This window comes from Bombus pyrosoma, linkage group LG3 (genome assembly GCF_014825855.1).
Source record: "Bombus pyrosoma isolate SC7728 linkage group LG3, ASM1482585v1, whole genome shotgun sequence".
In the NCBI taxonomy this organism is placed as follows: domain Eukaryota; kingdom Metazoa; phylum Arthropoda; class Insecta; order Hymenoptera; family Apidae; genus Bombus; species Bombus pyrosoma.
Genome location: NC_057772.1, coordinates 8,796,542 through 8,815,885, shown reverse-complemented (window position 1 = coordinate 8,815,885; position 19,344 = coordinate 8,796,542). Strand labels below are relative to the sequence as shown.

At 34.3% G+C, this 19,344-nt stretch overlaps 2 protein-coding genes across 7 annotated transcripts in view; both read right to left on the bottom strand.

Annotated features, from left to right (window-relative positions):
• LOC122566024 (dual oxidase) overlaps window positions 1-10,016 on the bottom strand; it is a 19,304-nt gene extending 9,288 nt beyond the window's left edge. The window contains exons 1-7 of one of the 5 annotated variants that reach the window (XM_043722695.1): window positions 9,878-10,016; window positions 9,495-9,799; window positions 7,122-8,011; window positions 6,859-7,054; window positions 5,317-5,397; window positions 3,479-3,640; window positions 349-536 (exon numbers count right to left, since the gene is read on the bottom strand). In XM_043722695.1, the coding sequence (XP_043578630.1) occupies window positions 349-536; window positions 3,479-3,640; window positions 5,317-5,397; window positions 6,859-6,940 (513 nt within the window). In that variant the 5' untranslated portion in view covers window positions 6,941-7,054; window positions 7,122-8,011; window positions 9,495-9,799; window positions 9,878-10,016. Of the gene's footprint in view, window positions 1-348; window positions 537-3,478; window positions 3,641-5,316; window positions 5,398-6,858; window positions 8,012-9,494; window positions 9,800-9,877 lie in introns of those variants that run through there. The other 4 variants (XM_043722696.1, XM_043722697.1, XM_043722699.1 and 1 more) reach the window with 4 other exon arrangements.
• On the bottom strand, window positions 9,854-19,344 carry LOC122566031 (ras guanine nucleotide exchange factor P). Of its 2 annotated transcripts, XM_043722720.1 has the most exons (11): window positions 18,859-19,344; window positions 18,175-18,392; window positions 17,687-17,797; window positions 15,097-15,235; window positions 14,895-14,994; window positions 14,070-14,301; window positions 13,415-13,646; window positions 13,191-13,309; window positions 12,867-13,010; window positions 12,520-12,648; window positions 9,854-11,888 (listed from the first exon to the last, which is right to left on the bottom strand). In XM_043722720.1, the coding sequence occupies exons 3-11, from the start codon at window positions 17,732-17,734 to the stop codon at window positions 11,658-11,660; spliced, it is 1,374 nt and encodes a 457-aa protein (XP_043578655.1). In that variant the 5' UTR covers window positions 17,735-17,797; window positions 18,175-18,392; window positions 18,859-19,344; the 3' UTR covers window positions 9,854-11,657. The 2 variants fall into 2 exon arrangements, with proteins under 2 accessions (XP_043578655.1, XP_043578656.1); XM_043722721.1 differs by lacking the exons at window positions 18,175-18,392; window positions 18,859-19,344 and adding an exon at window positions 15,864-16,402.

Here is a 19,344-nt window from a genome sequence, read left to right as displayed (position 1 = left end):
TCCTACTACATTCAAATTAAATTCAAATCCAATTTAAGTCAAATTCAAATTAGATTCAAACGTTTCATCTAAATTGAAATTCGAAACTCTTTCTATATTGCTAGTCGAAATTCCCTCAAAATACGCTATAATAAATATACAACATATTCTCATATTTGGTAATTATCATATACAGTTAAATATCATTACATTTATTGTATATTATATTATACGTTCCGAAAAATATCACAAGGCAACCTCGCCTTCCAATGTTCAACCAAAGTTCAACGACGCAAGTCATTCACATATTCCCAACTATCGATATATAAATCAGGTGAATAAATAAAATCGGGTAAAGCAAGAAATTACCTGTTCACGTGGACTATTAGGGCTGTGTCCGGTTTGCCGATCATAATCCGCCCGACGGAAGGGAATGTACTTGTTACCTTGGCACTCCTTGTCGAAAACCGGATCGCATTTGTCCACGTCGATTCGATGGTACTCTATGGGGCAGCCACTTTCGCTGGCCATGATTATCTCCGACGTGACCAGTTGCCCTGAAATGGTTCCATACGCAGGTTCGATGAAGAGCGATCGAGGTTCCACTTCTCAAGGAAGCGGTTGCAACGCGCAACCGGTTCTCGAAGGATCACTTTTTCCCCTTTGGTCGCTTCCGTTGTCGAGTTTCGCCGCAAACACCAATCGACACGGATGGAATTCAGGGGAGTGTTCCAGTTTTTGCATTTCGCCTCTTTCAAGAATCGACCGCACTTTCCTTCGCTCTGGTTCCTCAACGTTTGTTAATTCCGGTTTAAGCAACGGTTTTTGGGACAAAATTGAGGACGTGAGACCGAACACGTTCGCTTCGAATTATTGGGCAATTCACTGCTTCAGATTTGAATTTTTTAAGTTTAATCTAATTAGAATTCCGACTTTGCTTAATTCGAATTAAATCAACTAAATTCAGATCGAATTATTGGGAAACCTAAAACATTTTGTAATTCTGGTTTTCTATTGAAAATAATGAACGAGAAGACACCGGACGAAAAGAGAAACCGAGTCACTTAGATACCAACACATTACAGGAAACAGAAGACAGCAACTTATGTACGACGATTCCTAATAGAAGATATTACCAAAAGCTGTGACAAAACGACGGAAACAGAGTAATAAACTTCATACATACAGCGAGACAAACAAAAGAATTAAGGATATAACAGCAATGGGACCATTAAATGTACCATTGTCGATAGAAAGAATTATCGCATAGCTAAGATTAGCTGGCAAACTAGGTTGGACAACGACGATAAGGCAAGGAATGAAATATAAAATAGAAGAGAACCTACCATGTTAACTATATAACACCGGAAATAGAAAATCGAAAACACATACTAAACGAGTACACAATAACATATACAGAAATCGAACTAAGAACTAAGGGATGGAGAGAAATAATAATACTAATTCTGGTTTTCTTCGCTTGAACATTCTCATTTCGAATTATTAAAGGATCGTTCCTTTTGAATTCTAATTTTCTTAATTTAATTTAATTATAATGCTGAATTTCCTAATTCGATTTGCTTCAATTAATTTTACTTCAAACTTTTGAGGAATCGTTTCTCTTTAAGTGTGATCGTTGTAATCAAATTTGATTTAATGAAACACACATTGGATTGTCTGGAAATTTTCCTGGATGTTTCTTTTGAGTGCTGATTTTCTTAATTTAATTCAATTGGCTATCCAAGGTTCATCTCTGCAATATATACTACGTTCGTTGCGTACTAATCTAGTATTCTATATACACTTTACTTAATTTCCTTTATCGTCAGACATATCCTTTATTATTTTCCTTCATCTGTAGCTAATAATTGACTCTACATGCGTAACTAATTTTCATTTTCATTTTCAGTTTCATAAATGTACATATACATAATAAGATACTGAAATATAGAAAAATTTTTTATTTTTGCTACTTCTACGTATTTAAGCTTTGGGTTATTATGCAAATATATTGAAGGAGCAATTTCACGTAAGTACATATGCTGATAAATTATAATGTGGCGAGTTTCTAAGAAAAACGTCTGGTACTTGGATGCCATTGTTAATCTGTCTGTTCATTAATAGTTCCATACTGAATTGATACTTAATTGATAAGAGAAACAATGAACATAATAACGATATGATGCATACGCATATCACAGAGAAATCTAAGTGAAATGGAAATTTAAATGCACGTGTGCTTGATGAATTTCAGAAGTTCGTATCATCGAAAGTCTTTTACGAATACATTTTTATATTTTTTAGGGTATCATTAAACATTGAACAAAACCTTTTCACACATATTGCAAAAGCCCTACTAAAATTTGATTGAAATTTAATAAAATTGTTATTTTTATTAGTAGACTACGGACATGTATAGATTTCTGACAAAAATTAAACTTGAAAAATCTATAGAATGCACGTAATATACGAAACTATTCGAAATATCCAAAGTATGGTGTTTGTAACATTATTTGAATGAAACAGGAGAAACAAATTTTTATTTAAGCTATTTTTATTTAAATTCCCGGTTCAACGTGAACCACACTTCATTATACGTTACACAGAATATTTTACCGTGAAAAGTGGATCAAAAAGTTCTCTGCACCTCGTGATACTCGTTTCTATTCCGACACCCGGACACCTTACTGTTTGCGCAACAACGTGCACAGATATTCGAATGCACCGTCAGCCATGGTAATTCTACATGCTATTCTATCATTACCTGATTCATTCGAAATATCTCCTAGTGACAATTTTCTTGTATGACGACATTATTATTAAAACGTATTGATTTTTCCGATACTTGGAATTAAAGAGAAAAAATTCAAAATTTCCTTAGAAATTGTTGGGATTTCACTTCAAAAGAAATAAACGAAAGATACTTTGCATTGCATGACTTTTGTCCTTCATTGAAATACCAGTAATTTGATCATTTTCTTGAGATCGAAGAGAAATAAATTTACAATTTCTATAAAGATCTTTGAATTTTTTTTTTCATAACAAGTAAACGAAAAAAGATACTTTAAATCCCGTAATTTTTGTTCTTTGTTAAAATGCTAATAATGTAATAATTTTCTTGTAAATTTATCTAGGTTTATCCTGATTGAGTCATCGATGCTAATGCAGTAAATGTAAAACGATCTTATTGGATTGTTTAGTCTACAGACTTCGCTATTATGATGAAATTCTTGTTAATTTCTTTGATTAGGCAAAGAAGATCGAGGAATAGATAGCGTGAAATAATAAATGAACCGTTTCCTTTTATTGAATCTATTGTAGTATTATTTTCTGGCGGATGAATATTTTTTTGCGAAGGATGTTAATTATAATTTAGTTTTTACATTTATCTATACTTATTTCGCCTCAATCGATGAACAATGACTAATATACTTCGTGAAATTAAATGAGAATTAATATGCACTGTTTAAAATGATCAAAAACATTGATATTTTCTTACCGAAGAAGGCAAATAATGCTGTCCTATTTTTGACGGATGGCAGACCATCGTCACCTTGCATGAAAAGCTGACTGAGCTTCCTTGGAGATGGCCTATCCTGGCCAGCCAACATGTAAACCCCATCGGAATATGCTGCTGGCATCTTTCGTATCAGCCTGCTGTCTACGGATGTACAAACCGTGTTAAGAGCGACATGATCATCAGATAATCAATTCCTTTCTTTTTCTAATTATTTATTACAAAGCATCGTCGTTCAGCACTTTCGCTAGATCTTTTGTCTTTTGGAACAATATTTCCCCTGTTGTCGGGGATTATTTAAAAAGTTTTCGATATCGATGGATCATAATTATAGCCACCGACAATTGCAATTAATTTGTATTTTCATTCTGTATTTTACAGGCAAAGTGTTATTAATGACATCTTTTACATAAAACACAGAACAATAACTAAAGTAAAATACTTAAAAATTGAAGAACTAAATGCCATTTTTATAGTAACGTTTGATTACGAATTGAATTCATTACAATTATCTTTCCTGAAACTCATAATTTCTCAGCTCAACTTATAATACGATGTGTATTTTTCTTCCTCTGAGCTTCCTCAACTCTCTATTAGGTAAATAGCTTAATCCAAACTAGTATAACTTATTTACGATCTAACGATAACTATTGAAAGTTAAATAAGCGTATACCTTATATTTTAATGCTGTGAAAGAACTGTAGAACCGAATCAAAAATTGACTGTTCCGTTATTCTTTTCTTACTCTATTAGCACAAACGATGAACTCCGTACGACGTTATACGTTTGACTAAATTATTAGCGTTCTGTCAGGAAGTACATAGATAGTTAACACGCAGGAAAGAACGCTTTATAAGATATGGTGTCATTTAAACAAGGCAGAAAATTGGCGTAAAAAACGTAACAAACATTTAAAGCGTAAAATGAAAGATTCTTTTGGTATAAAAAAAAACAAGTGTCGCTGACAGGATTCATTCGTAACTTAATTATTTCTTTTTCTAGAGAGATAAAAAGAGAATGATCTCGTGATTTTAGTCTTTTTAATGGATATGTATACGTCTTATTTTCAAAGTATCATTAGTAGCAATGTCGTTCATGTTGAATAGAATACATCAATGTTAGTATAATAATCGGGGGGCGGCGATTTTCATGTTTAAAGAACCATAACATTTCTGTCGGCAGAGCTGATTACGTCTTTTACGGTGCTAAAGTTTTTGCTGACCATTTTATACCAGCCTATATTGAAACAAAATAGCGACTTTTTTCGCCTTTCACTCTACGCGCCATTGGCTTTGCACGCCATTGCAATTCGAGCCGCATCACAATGTCAACAAAAAATATTTGCAACTACAATTCTCTTCTTCCTCTGTTTAAATTATAACAATTTCCATGTTATAATGCAAATTTAATAATCGTATAAACGTAACAACGTACAGATAAATATTAACGAAAAGCTAGGCAAAATTACTGAAAATTTGGTTCAATCTCACTGTCCCCGATTTCTTTCAAATATTAAATTGTATCATTTAATTATAGCAAAACAATACATAATCACAAAACAGTTTCTTTAAATTCCAAACTTCCTATCTTCCTCGCAGTTTACCAATATTTCTCAATATTCCATTATCAATATTTTATCAATATCTTCTTAAAAGTGTTCTTACAATATTCTTCTAAAGAACAATTTTTCCCTAATTTGACACTGTCCTACTGCATAACAACGATCTGATCCTACTCTACTGTGAATGCAACTTGCTTACAGAGAAACAGACTTAAACAGAGTAACAAGACAACGATGCAATAGTATTTGAACTACTTGCCGATCGATCCCCAATCAGGATGAGCCAGATTGTTGTACCATCCATCGTACCTTTGTTTATCCGCATAGCTATGCGCAACTCCTGTAAGAAACAACAAGAAAACATTTTTGTAAGATCATAATGAAGAAGAAAGCGTCGAATTGCATCGAGAAATGCAGTCTTCTTTCGACGAAATGAAAGTTTTCTAATGTTAAAAGTAAGTGTCACGAGTGGGTCCAAGAATAGACATTAATAAAGTTGAAATCTTTAACTATTCGTAGATGGATCGGATCATGTACGATGAATTCAAAGGCATGCATTGCGTTATATATCTATGGATCGTTTCTTAGAATTATGAATATATTTTTTAAAAACTAAATGAAATAGATTTTGAATGAGTTCTGTTTCGATTATTTTTTTAATATTTCGGGGCATGATCATTCAGTTCATTTCTCGAAATCGTAAACTTTTTTTTTAGGAAAGATTCAGAATCTTTCAAGTGAGATCTGCTTCGATTATTTTTGTGATCGTTCAGTTCCTTTTTTTGGAATCATGAACTTATTTAAAAATATTCAAAATTCTTTGGAGGCGTTCAATCGTTTTTGCCTATTATTGTTTATAAAGCATCGTTTATAAAGTTCCTAATTTAGAATCGTCCGATTCATTTTTTGAGATCTTTTAGATCAAGAAACAAAATTTTTCAAATAAGATCTGGCTCCCTCGACCATTTTTGGGATTGGTTCGATAGTGATTGGTAGAGTGGTTCGATTAGGTGTATCACGGGTAACAGATAATCGTTCAGTCAGTCAACTATGCACATAAATTATTCGTTAGGGATTAGGAGGAGATTTAATTTACGATCAACCAAGTTGCACATTCATCGAGAAACGAATGTACAATTAATTTTAAAGCTCTTTCCTAGAGGGAATAAGCCAATTAAATTGTAATGACCTTAAGAAACAAAAAAGAGTAGAATTAACAGGGTGAAGTAAGACTCGGATCTAATTTGGTTAAAGCTTATGTTACACAGTACTCAAATTAACTAAATTAACGTGATTTGATTACTAAATTATTAAAATCACAAGGAAGGCACTTGTTTACAAAACTATATACAATTTGCATTTTTCTTTAAAAACCATAAATTCTTTACGCCTTAAAAATTATTCAGTCATGTGATATTTTATCCAAAGTCATACTCATCCATTCTCAAAGTTACTATAATCATCCATAACCATTTATGTACCTCATTAAACCCACTATTTATATCATTTTCGGACAATCTTAATTACGAATCAGTTTCAGCAATCAATTCAAAATTCTCATCTACCTCTATGGATCAATATTTATACCTTACTTTAAAAGAAACTCATTCCTGATATCGGAGATCAAGAAACACTCCACTGGTTCTCCCAACTATAAAATAGCAAAATGAAATCTCCTCGATTGGAACATCATTGCTCCACATTTTCACTTTCGGTACACTTTCGTCGCCCCAAGTTCGCTCGAGCGGATAACGGAATCGCGCGCGTGCAGCAATCTAGCATCGTAAGGTAAGAGTCGTACCGGTTCCAGCAGGCAGGATAATCAAAAGCAGCCAGACTAGCAGGTCGATCCATGTCGAATCTGGTGGTCGTCGTCGTGTCATCGTCAGCGTAACAACACGCACCCGTGCATTTCTTTCAACGATTGATCACCACTTTGTTCCTCTCTTGGCGCACAAAAACTGCCGCACTACTCGATGCTTTCTGTTCAGAGTCGACTGCGGGAATGCATGCTTCGTATGAAATATCCTCCGGTTCTGTATAACGATCCGCTTGTGTACTTACTATCTATTCAAAGGAGGAATGGCTACAAGGAAGGCGTGCAAGGTGACACACACTTTGGTACGCGACAAGCTGACTCGAACGTTATCCAATTTTTGGCCATATACTGTACAAAAAAAGAAAGAGATATCAAAACAGCGGAGATCAACGAAAAGACACTTTCTGTATGGTGGATGGAGGCACAGTGAGGTCGTAGCCGGGCCACCACGGAGAATAGAGACAACACGTGCGACACACGGACGAAAGAAAAAGAATCGAGGTCCGTTCGCTGGCTCTCAGGGTATGCCTCGTGTCTGGCGGCTTCGAAGCAGGATTCCCCCCACCCTCGAGGACGTTGGTGAGCGAGGGTACACCTCATACTCGAGTGGTTTGGGCCAAGAGCGCTCAGCCTGTGTTCGCTGTATGTCGTGTTGCCGTTCTTGGATACGCGGTGAAAGTCGCCGGCCTATTTGTTTCGTTACCGCGAACGCGCCTCTGTCTTTCTTTCTCTTTCCTTCTCCGTATACATTGTGCATATCTTTCTTTCCCTCTTTCTCTCTCTCCTTCGTTCACCAACACATTCTGTCTTATTGCTCTCCTCACTGCTCCTCCACGCTTGCTTCGCGTCTCTTTCGTCCTCGTCGTCTCCACGCCTCTCATCACCGTTCGTTCACCGTATACATCGGGACGTATAACGAAGACGACGTCACCGCAGGCACAGGCCTAGTTTTCGAGTCCGCGGCACCGATTACCCAAGGCGAAACCTCTCTCGGTTCTCCGACCTGAAGTTTCAAGGTCGATGACGGGACGTCTTAGGCTACGGACACCGGCAGAGAACATCCTGGCAACCGGTGATGGCAACGTTTAGCAGGAATTCGTTCGCGTTCCGCGTTCTGTTCCTCTGATTCCGGACGCTGAAAATTGAGAACGGGTAGAGGGCATCATGCGTGACCTTGACACGAGGATATTGCTCGATTATGAAGTAAGTGGTTTGACGTAGTGGTATCTCTATGATACAGACATAATATAGTAGTTCTAGTGTTAAGTAGTTTAAAGTATCTTGCAATTAAACTTCCATAATACACAGTATAGTATAGTAGTTTGGTATTCATAGATACATTACTGTATTACAAGATCTGAAGTGTCTTGAAATATATAGCACTTCTATAGTACATAGTGTAATATAGTAGTTCTGGTATTAATATATAAAGTACTAAGGTGTTGGAAGTATTTTTAAATATTTTGTAGTAGATATGAAGCAGAAGAAAAAGAAATTTTGAAGTAGAAAGTGTCGGGTATCTTTAGAATATCATTCTTTATGGATGTTTTGGAAATCTTGTATATTGGGTTGGCAACTATGTGATTGCGGATTTGTCAATACCACCTAATGACAAAATCTCCAATCACTTAGTTGCCAACCCAATAGTATGTATTAATAATCAATCAATAGAGCCAATTGAAGATAATCCATATCCATGTAATCCACGATCTTTTAGAAGTTATTTAAATTTTCTATGTAAAATATGAAAAATATGATATTTTTTGCATAAAAATAAGAAACTCTGATCAGACAAATTCTTGATTCTCTTTCTCAAAAGCAAAAATTAAAGAAGTTTATTCTAGAATTAATTATAAAGACGTACCTCTCATACATATTATTATTTATTATACTAGTTAAAATACCTTCGATCATTCCTTCTAGAAAAAAATTATGAGAAATATAATCGGAGACCTGGCTAGAGACTCTTGCATGTCGATAAATATTATTCTATTATTCGTATTTCAATTTTCTTAGAAATAACGTCATCTATGAAGAATCACATTCTTTATAAAGCTACAATACTACTGAAGTGAAATATTGAGTTATCAACAATATTCTTCAAGAAGTACAAGATATAGAATCACATGTCAAACCAAGCCTTATTTAATTCCTATTCTTTACATCATATCAAATATAATGTAACAGCTGTTCCGTTTTACCAATGAAGGAACAGTTGCAGTATCTCGATAATATTACAGATTCTTTGTCTGCTTATGGGAACAGTCGCACAGGTGTGTTCTTTTTTCTATTTTACACCACCTAAAGTAAAAGTTAGACTAGGAAAATGAATAGTTAAGCAACGGTATTTCTCGACATTAGACTTGCTTTGAGATTTTGTAACTTTTATGATACTCATCCTTAAGTAATAGATTATATATAGACCATGTATTTCAAAATTGAAAAATTGCAGGGTAGTCCTAATAACACATTTTTGTTAAGTATTTAAACAGAAAAAGAATTTAAGATATTGAAAAATTGAAAAAATATTGTTAAGTAATTTTAATGGGATAAAATTAAATAAAAATTGAGGATAATTCTAATGAAGAAAAGTTAAGCTTCTCGAAGAAGACACGCACAGAATGAGTCAACTTGCGAAGAGATCTCGCACTCCTGCAACCGGGCGATTTTTATCGCCCTTGGCACGAATCAGCAAAGGCGATTGCATTTCGAGAAGGAGATCAGACAGGCATATTCCTTATTAAGAGTATATGTCATGCTAAGCATCGTTCTTCTCTGCTTGACCGCTCCCTTCCAGAAAGCTTCTTCATCTTTTCTATGATGAATCACAGACCGTTTACCAATAGTCTTCAAATTATACGCAATCGCACAGAGAAATACATGTCTTCGTGTCTACCGTTCAGTATATCCTTTGTTCTACTACCTGAAATTAAAACCGTCATTACTATACAAACAAGGCTGAAAAGCGATTAACGAGTTGAAACAAACAAGAATCGTGCACCTGTATTTTAATTTAAGTAATTCACATGCGCTACTTTGCTCAAGTGTCGTGTGATTGTGTAATATGTACAGAAACAAAATCATTCGATTTCGAATTTTAATGCACCCAGGACACACCGTTAGGTACAACAACATTTTACATTTTTTTATTCATCATTTACTCCACAAGCTTAAGAAAAGAAAACCATATAACGATCATCATTATCGCAAACGTTCAGATCGTTCCACGTAAGGGTCGTTTTTTGTAAATTGTATCGTTCGACAAGTTCGACGGTAATTTTATCATTTTTTGATTCGATTCGTTTCTTCTTATTCTTCATTTTTATTTTTTTTTAAGGTACTTCGTGTATAGCGTCGTATTCACGGAAAAAGTTGAGGAAAATTCGAAATAGAATATGTTTATCAAAGATCGTGATCATCCATGTTCTTCGTTTCTCCAAAGATGACGTACTCTCTGCAAATATCGGCCCCGTAAAATCATTCGTCGCTTCGTTACGCATATACATGCCTAATTCTTAAGGTCCCCGTTCAACCGTGAACCTTAACCTGCCCTTTGAATCCCTCAGATCTTGCGATATTCACGGGATAATTCGGATAAACAACGCACTGGCTTCGACTGACCCTGATTTCCTAACCCATTGACTTACTAACGCAGTAATTTCTAATTCGAACCGTTAGAAAACGCGTCTATCATCGTGTCGATGGATTATGGACGTCCAAGAATTCGTTTGAACAAAACGACTGTGAATAACATCGACCGCGAATTCTTGCAACATCTCTCACAGAGAAGCGCAATACCGATCATCGTAAATCATTTTTTGCAAAATCGCACGAGGCACAATCATTCTTTGTGGTAACAACGAGATCACGGTCGTTCGCATCTTGCAAGGCTGACGCATTAGCCACCTATAATCGCCTGAACATTAACAAAGATTTTGCAAGAACGCGTCACAAACAGCTTCCTAGTTGCATTTTGGAACCATTTATTACGCATTCAAGACGCTACGTTACAATCGTGTAAATAAACTAATATTCTTAACCACTTGCACTGGTAATTGATCGATAGGCGTTCTTAACACACCCAACCATAACAATCGACAGCGAGCTAGTACTTAGGATCATTTGTATAAAATCCTATAATGTGTGCACTTAATATGGTTGTAATACGATTGATCGATAACATTATTTTCGCTATGAATTTCAATTTTGAAATATAAATAGAGAAATATCGAACAACGTGTTATGTATATCCTTTTCCCATTTAAGATATTTAAGTATTGATGTGCATAACACATTATTCTAGTGCAAATGGTTAATAGGACTTAAAATTATTAGAGGGTTATCAACATTGCATAAGTTACTATAAGAACTAAATATTGAAAAGGAATCTATAATATCAAATATTATAGCGTCTCGCAATATCCCAATTTCTCCTTTAATTGTAAGATCCTCTAATAAATTTAAGCGATATAATTGTTTTAAAAAAACAACCAACATTCAAAAGCTATGCCACTATCCATAAATTAATATTTCCATGATAACGAGACACGTAAAACCAATAGACGAGCGACGTTGCTCCAGGCTGTCACCTTCAAACAGCTTCTTACGCCCTGCAGCCTCCACTGACAGCATTCGTTTCCTTTTTATTCGCGTGGTCCATACAGTTTGCATGTGTTCAATTACAAGTAATTCTGTTAACGGACTCATACGCACGTTACAAGTCTACACGTATTCACACAGAAAACCAACGAACGGACGGAAGGATCAAGAGGGCGAGAACATCATTTCGAGGTCGATCCAGGATAATAATAAACGACTGCCGGTGCTGGGAGCTGCCAATGCGCGGCGTGAAGTTCGATCAGTTGTAAAAGGGTCTTCCTGACTGAAGGTAGTATTGTATCTTCCGCGAGAAAAGCGTCTCTTAAACTTCCAAGCAATTGCTGCAACTGGGCAGGTAATTCAGTGTCCAGGTCTTTACCGATGCAGGTTAGGATGAAGAACAGACAATCAGTCTTTAACACGAAAGGAAATAATTACTTTCTTGTCATTTTATTTAGTATAACTATGTTAATGTTAATCTAATATATGTCGTAGGTCATTCCATAAGTATGTAATTACATGTCATGGATTGAGAATCATGGCGGTGTAAGGCAAGATTTTGAGAATCTATTTAATTATATATCTCAACTTTAAAAAATGTTGTCCCTTTAATTTCGTAATCACAATTCATATGATTAAACATTAATTTAATTTCAAAATTCAGTTATATTTTTAATACGTTTTTATGAAAAAGCATAATGATGATTCTTTATGAAAAACAATAATGAACTGATCTACATTATTATGAATCTTACTTCATATGTATTTACATTTAAAACATGGAATTTATTTCTCTAGACAATTTTTTAATGTAAGAACTATTTTTTAAAAATCTGTAAATAAAGAATCTGTAACAACTTCATTTCAAGATTTTCTATACATAATTAATCTATTAAGAAAGTACGCTAAATCGTATATAAATTATTTTGAGTAAATATAATATGATGTTTCAAGGAAGCTACATAGATCTTAGAGTTTTATATAAAAAAGCAAGAATTCATACACGTCAATCTAATATTTGTATTGGTGCTGTGTTGAACCTACCTCAGCCAAAGAATTTACAACTGGAGGCTGTAAGCAATCTTGGCAACACTTCCAAAGCAGTGTGAGAAGAACACGTCCGGGAGGAACGCCCTCCTGTTGTGTCTTTAACTGAAGTTGCCTCCGTTTTAGCTGTAACCGAAATCATGCATATGTATGAGGATACATAGGTATGTGCGTCAATCATTTTGAATCACGATATGGCAAAAAACAAATTTGGTTCGACATAGGTAGTATTGCAGGACGTAATTATCAATTGCACGATCACTTAAAGATCATCCCATTGTATTATAGACTTCGATGAGTCAAATATTTATCACAGATTGTTTTACGAGGCAAATTGATTCTACCTGACAATACATCTCGTTCAGAAACGTCATGAAGGCGGAGTAACGATGATAGTTGGAGCCGTCATAGAGTATCTTAACTCGGTCTTGATACCATTGCTGACACGTGTTTAGCAAGGATTCCAAAAAAGTTTCCTTTGTTTCTTTCTGCATCATAAAATATTCCATCATGAGTTTTTTTTCATAATTTTATCATTTCACAGCATAATAATAATAGAAATATAAATAACAAATATTTCACGCAAGTTATGAAAACAGAATGTTCCTATTTATATGCTCGACACTGTACGCATTCTAATATTAAATTATAATTCAACGAATAATGACCTCTATAATAGTGATGCAAATCTTCGCTGCTGGTTCAGCATACTTTCGGTTCTCGACCACCCTCTCCAGTATATGTCGCACGAGTTCCATTAGAGTTCGAGCATTTAATAGATTTGGATCTAAATAAAAAGAAATTATAATTAACCAGTGTCTAAATTGTAATTAACAAATATTATTTCTCGCCCTCAAAACATAAAGTTATTATATTTAATATTTATCGTTACCTTCTATAGCTCTCAGAAGCGTGTCCTGAATCACAGATGGAAATTTTCCCAATTCAGACGCGTCTGAAATATTCACCGCCTTCGCGGCCAACACGTCGGCTGCATTCAAGCTTTTCGATCGTTTCAGTCCATAAGTGGAAACAAAGGATAACGATTTTGTGAGCCTAGCAGGTTTTGCTGCATTCGCTTTGACATCGTTTTGATCTACGTTGAAGTGGACCCTACCCGAGCCCTGTTTTACAAAATGTATTTAGTACGCGATACTTTCACGTTCATCCTACGCGCGCTTGCATTCCATTCTACAAGGTTTTTCACAGGTTTTAAAACACGCAAAGCTAAACAGCTTAGATCATAATATAAAATAAAATGATTTTGAATAATACATTACATCTATATTAAAATTAATCTTTTTATAACAATAAAATACTGAAAAATAAATGCTTAATACTTGTCGTCTCTCATAATATTCTGTTTTTCTAATATTCTTCATTTCACCTTTGCTAATAGCTGTTTATTTTTATATAACTTCATTTCTTTCATATCTCTTCTAATATTTTGAGTTTTTCCTTTTTTTTTATATCTTATCCATGTTCTATCAATCGATGATTGATATAATTTTATAAATAGATGATTACATGTAATATACTTCCATTACATGTAATATATTTCCACTTGATGCTGAGGTATCGAGCGGATGTGATTGTCGCAATGCAGATCCCGTCGAATGGTGACCGCTCTGAGAATGACGGGATGTCTGATGATGGTGTTGCTGAAAGGTATGTTGTATTTGTTGCTGCTGCTGAGCATAAAGATACCGATGCACGTTGCCACTCGACTTGCTGTGTTGCAAATAATACGGAGATCGCTCTGAAGCATTTGTCCGAGACCTGAATCAAGATCATTAATCGCCGATCATTTAAAAAGATAGCAAAACGCTGAACTGAAATTATTGTTTTTTTTTTTATTAAGCGCACATAGGTCGCAATAAGACAGTGTAACACTTGTCTATATTTCTGACGTAATATCGTTTAACATTATAAGTATTATCAAAATGTCATTGCAACACGCTGAAACAATCCTGCACTCTATCTTTCACTTCGAACGTTCATCCGAATACTAATCTACAATATTTAGATTTCGTAAGACGCTTCGAAAAATGAATCTGGTTTCGAAATTACTTTCAACTCTTTTTACTTCTCTGTTAGAGAGATATTTTGTTTAAAACATAGACAATGCACGTATCTTTTCTTTCTTTTTAGATAAAATGTCAATATTTAATAATCAGATTACAATTTATTATTTTCTTTATGTCAAGATAAAGCCTATTTCTAATGGATATCTTTTAATTGATCTTTTCTCTAGAAATTGCTTTAATAATAATTTTACTTGCAAGAAATTCGTCTTGGCTTTCTACACATTCTTCAAGCATTCTCGATACGTCGACCTAGTCTTAGGTATTCCATAAGTAGTTTATACTCACTTAGAAGGATGCGAATCGTTCTGCTTCATAGTGAACTCCTTGGCATGCACGTTTAATCGTGGATTAGTCGTGTTTGCCGTAGTTCCTTCCGTTCTTCCTCCTAAAAAAATGTGTCAAAGCTTAGAAAAATTCTTTGATTTTCTTAAAAATAAAATGAAATTTAAAAGGTGGTATAATAAAATAAAAACTGTAAAATATGAACCTGGAGGACGATAAATTTCCAAGGAAGGTTTACTTTTTAACGTGGTTACGTTATTATTGTTGTTGTTGTTATTATTATTATTATTATTACTGCTATGATTATTATTGTTAGTTCCTTTCTGTGGAACCGCATCCCTCATCTGCAAAATTAAACAAAAAATTAATTTCGGGTAGCTGTGCAAAAGAACGTGACAATGATTGTTTACAGGCAACTGTATATAGTGTTCTAAATTGATTTCTCTAATAATAGAAGGACAGCCGTACTTTATATTAAAATTTTTCTAATCCTGTCGATACCATTATATCTATGCATTGCTATATCGTTTTTTATCCCCTATGAAAATTTAATTAAAGGCAAACGAACTATGGTGATGATTAATCCCAACTTGTAAACAATTTATTCTAACAAACGTTCAGACAAATGTAACTCTCAAAATCTATCACAAAATATTCTCAATAAATTAACATACAGATTATATATAAAAACAGCAATTATTCTAAAGAATTTCTACACATTATATTTATTACCTGATTCATTCAAACATCTAATAATTCCCATAGATAAATAATTATAATAAAATTGAAAACAGAAGAATATGATTCTCCCTCGGAAATAAAGCAATCTCTAGAAACACTTCAGAATGTTCTCTACTTCTCAAAACGTGTAGATTAAAAAAGAAAACGTGCTTGCAACAAAGAGAGTCTGATTGTACATGTCGTTTCGGTGGACGAAAAGACGCAGTACCGAAACAAACAGGGGAAACTCACAGTGGAAAGCGTGTGAGAATCATCATCGTTTCCAAGGGCGTCGAGAGAGCGTCGGATGGATATCCTTGTCGCGGTAGGGTGGCAGTGACTGCGGGAACGGCGAACTTGCCGGCAACACGAGCAGTAACTACTGGCCGTCTATTAATTGACACGTGACATGCGAAAAATCACGCGGTTTTCTCGCGTTTTCTCGTCGAATTTTCTTCCAGCTTTTTCCGCGTTGTCGTTCGACCGCGCGTTGATACAGCCGACTCTGATGACTGTCGACTAATAATAGACAGCACGGCCACGAGCGAGCGAGCGAAACGAACCAGCGAATATACAGCCACACGATACGAGCTTACATACGTATTAATGCGCGCTGCACCGCGCTAACAGTGGACTGAAATATCCGACGAGAGTCATCCTTAGCTTCGTGTCGACAAAACACGCTTTTAGGGTGGATCCGAAAATTGTCGAACGCGGACGTCCACGCTTCTTCTCGATGGACTACCGCGTGTTCTCTCGCCTCTTCGAAGTAGAAAGTGATGGAAGTCGCTCTGAAGAGTATGGGTAAAGATTAATGAATATGAAGTCTGAATTAATGGTAATGATTAGACTTTATGTTATATTTTTAATGTGCACATCGATGAGGTTGTCATATAATTTATATTAAAGCTTACTGTGTTTAATGTCTCATTTATGTTTTCTGGATCGTCGAATACAGTAAAATATCGGTTATCTGATTGATTGTTTGGATCTTAGATTCACTAGATTTCATATTACATTTTGATGTGCATAAGGAAGTTATCGTCTAATTTGTACCAAAGTTTACGGTGTTTAATATCTCATTTGCTTTATGTTTTCCTTTGTGTAAAAGTTTTATCTAATGATTTTATAAACATTTTAGTTGTCTATTGTAATGAGAAAATCTTGGAGACCTGAAGCGATTGGAATGGTTGGTATTACAGGAATTTAGGAATCCTCGTGTTCTGTATGTCGTAGTGAACCCAAAGTAGCTCGAGTGGTGAATTTCTTAGAATTAGATTACACTCTATTCGCGCCAAGAATTTTTTACTCAAGTGTATGCAGAATGTGTTTTCTCGTGACAGTGATTAGAACAAAAATATAAATCAGTACTAAACTATAAATCGGCAATCATCGGAAGATCATAGAAATATTATTAAAAATTCATTTTAATAATCTTAAACTGATTCTATAATCTTAAAAAGAAACTTTTTGATTCATATTATTCATCAGTTATCGTATAATTCAGTGTGTAAAATTACATAGAGTAATGGTGAATCAAGAGTTCAGTGGTTATAACGAAAATAGTAATAGTAGATTATATATATGGGTAAAATTTATGATAATACTACTAGCAATATAATTGGACACTGTTTTAATGAAAAATGGAATGAATGAATAATGAATGACGCGAACTAGATAATACATAAGTGAAGATATATTATATCCAAGTTTATTCAAACCTGCTAATTTTTTCTTAATTAATCATAATTTTTTTATTACAGTGCATTAACATATGCAAATACATAGCAATGCATTACATTTTGTCTCTTTTATTTTTCGCTGTCAGTTATTATTACTAAGGATTGTATAACAGAAAATTAATGTAAACGTAATTAACTTCGATTAAAAATTGAATCGAAAACGTGCGACACGTTTTGGCATCGGTTCTATTTCCGTTTGCGTCTGAAATATCTATGACTAACGCAGTTTGCTGCAAATGTATTCACCATTCTTAGGCAAACAACATATACACTAGGCTGTCCTCCGTTTTCCGCGAATCTTCATCTTAGTCCCGCTTCCATTAATTAACTTACCTTTGACGCTTCTTCTTTCGTGTGGGACAAGCGTGCAACGCGTACCATCTTCGACAGCAATTATTTGATTACAACGGTTGAGGAGATCAACGAGCTTCTGCACCAATTACACTATACGTTTCAACAAATACTTTATTATTACACCTTCTTCTACACTCAATTCCTATTATGGTATTGAAATTTTAAAAATAAGAACAAAATTGATTGTAAAATAATTATTAAATAATAAAATAAGATAATTATTCATAAAGTAATAAAAATCTAAAGTTTAATAAAAATGTAACTTTAATAGTAATCTAACCTTAATAAAAACCTAAAATTATAAATTTTTTAATGCCTATTTTTCAATTAAATTAATGAAATTAAGTGAAATTTCAAGATTTCAAAATTCACAATTTTTGTAATCAAGATACATTGTACTTTCGAAATAGATACCCGATGATGTAGTCAATGAAAATTTATGAATTGAGTTTAAGATTTTTACTAACCTCTATTATAATACATCTCAAAACAAGGAAGACTTGTTGTAATTACTTCAAATTTGAAAGAACAGCTTCGAAGTATTGAATGATTCGTTGAAAAGTTTCGAGATAATCGTTCGTTCGGTTAGAATTTCGTTTTACCGGCGCAGAGGACCGGAAGTGAGCCGCGGCACTGACGTCGTTCTCGATGCTGGCACTCGATCAACCGATTCGAGACCGCGAACCTGTATTCAAATTATCGTGATGAATCATCCTTGTTTCTTTGCAATTATACCATCACCCTGAGCACGCCTTTATATTTATTTATGACGTAATTAAATCAATTTAGTGCTTTACTGTCTTTTTCAAATTTTACTAGAATTCTAATTTGATTGACAATATAAATAAAATAACAATATAGATAATAATAGACAAAAAGTAAATAGAAAGTAATATAAATAAAAAGGAAAAAATAATATAAGATTTTTCGATATCTATATATATTCGGTATCTAAATTTAATATATCTAATTAAGTTTCTCTAGAACTTTTCAGATACTAAAAGCATCACTCTTCATTCATTAAAAAAATACTTCCTCTTTTTGTAATCCGACTTCTGCGCAGTTAGCTTATTTCAATAGGCATTCAATTTATTTTCTTTTCATTAGAGCCGTAATTCAGTTCAGTGTAAGTAAAGAGAGGAAACACAAACCTCTAATTCAGATAATAGATGCTTCATATATACACCAAATAAAAACCATTATTTCACACTCTATACACTATAATAATTATATTTCTCTTTTTACAGTTTGACTTTGTTTGGGAAGATTCGAGTTTAAAAATTGTATTTTAAAAAATTCAGGCTAGACCCACACTCGAATAAAATTATGAATCGTTAATTTAAGCTACCAATAGATTTAACGATTTATGTTTAATGTTTAAAAACACTTGGGACATTTTATAGAGATCACTAATACGAATTTTTTTATTCAACGATCTTCGAGACCAACATCGATGCGAATATTCTCGGCGACTAGAATTGCGACGTATGTACACCATCGATCTTTAACGCACGTTTGTGTGTCGCGTGTTCACGCCTTTCGGATCGTCATGGTTCGCCGAGGACGGAAGGATGAGCGTTTCGAGGCAATGCCATTTACGCGTGCACATGTTGCGACGATTGAGCTGGATCATCTGC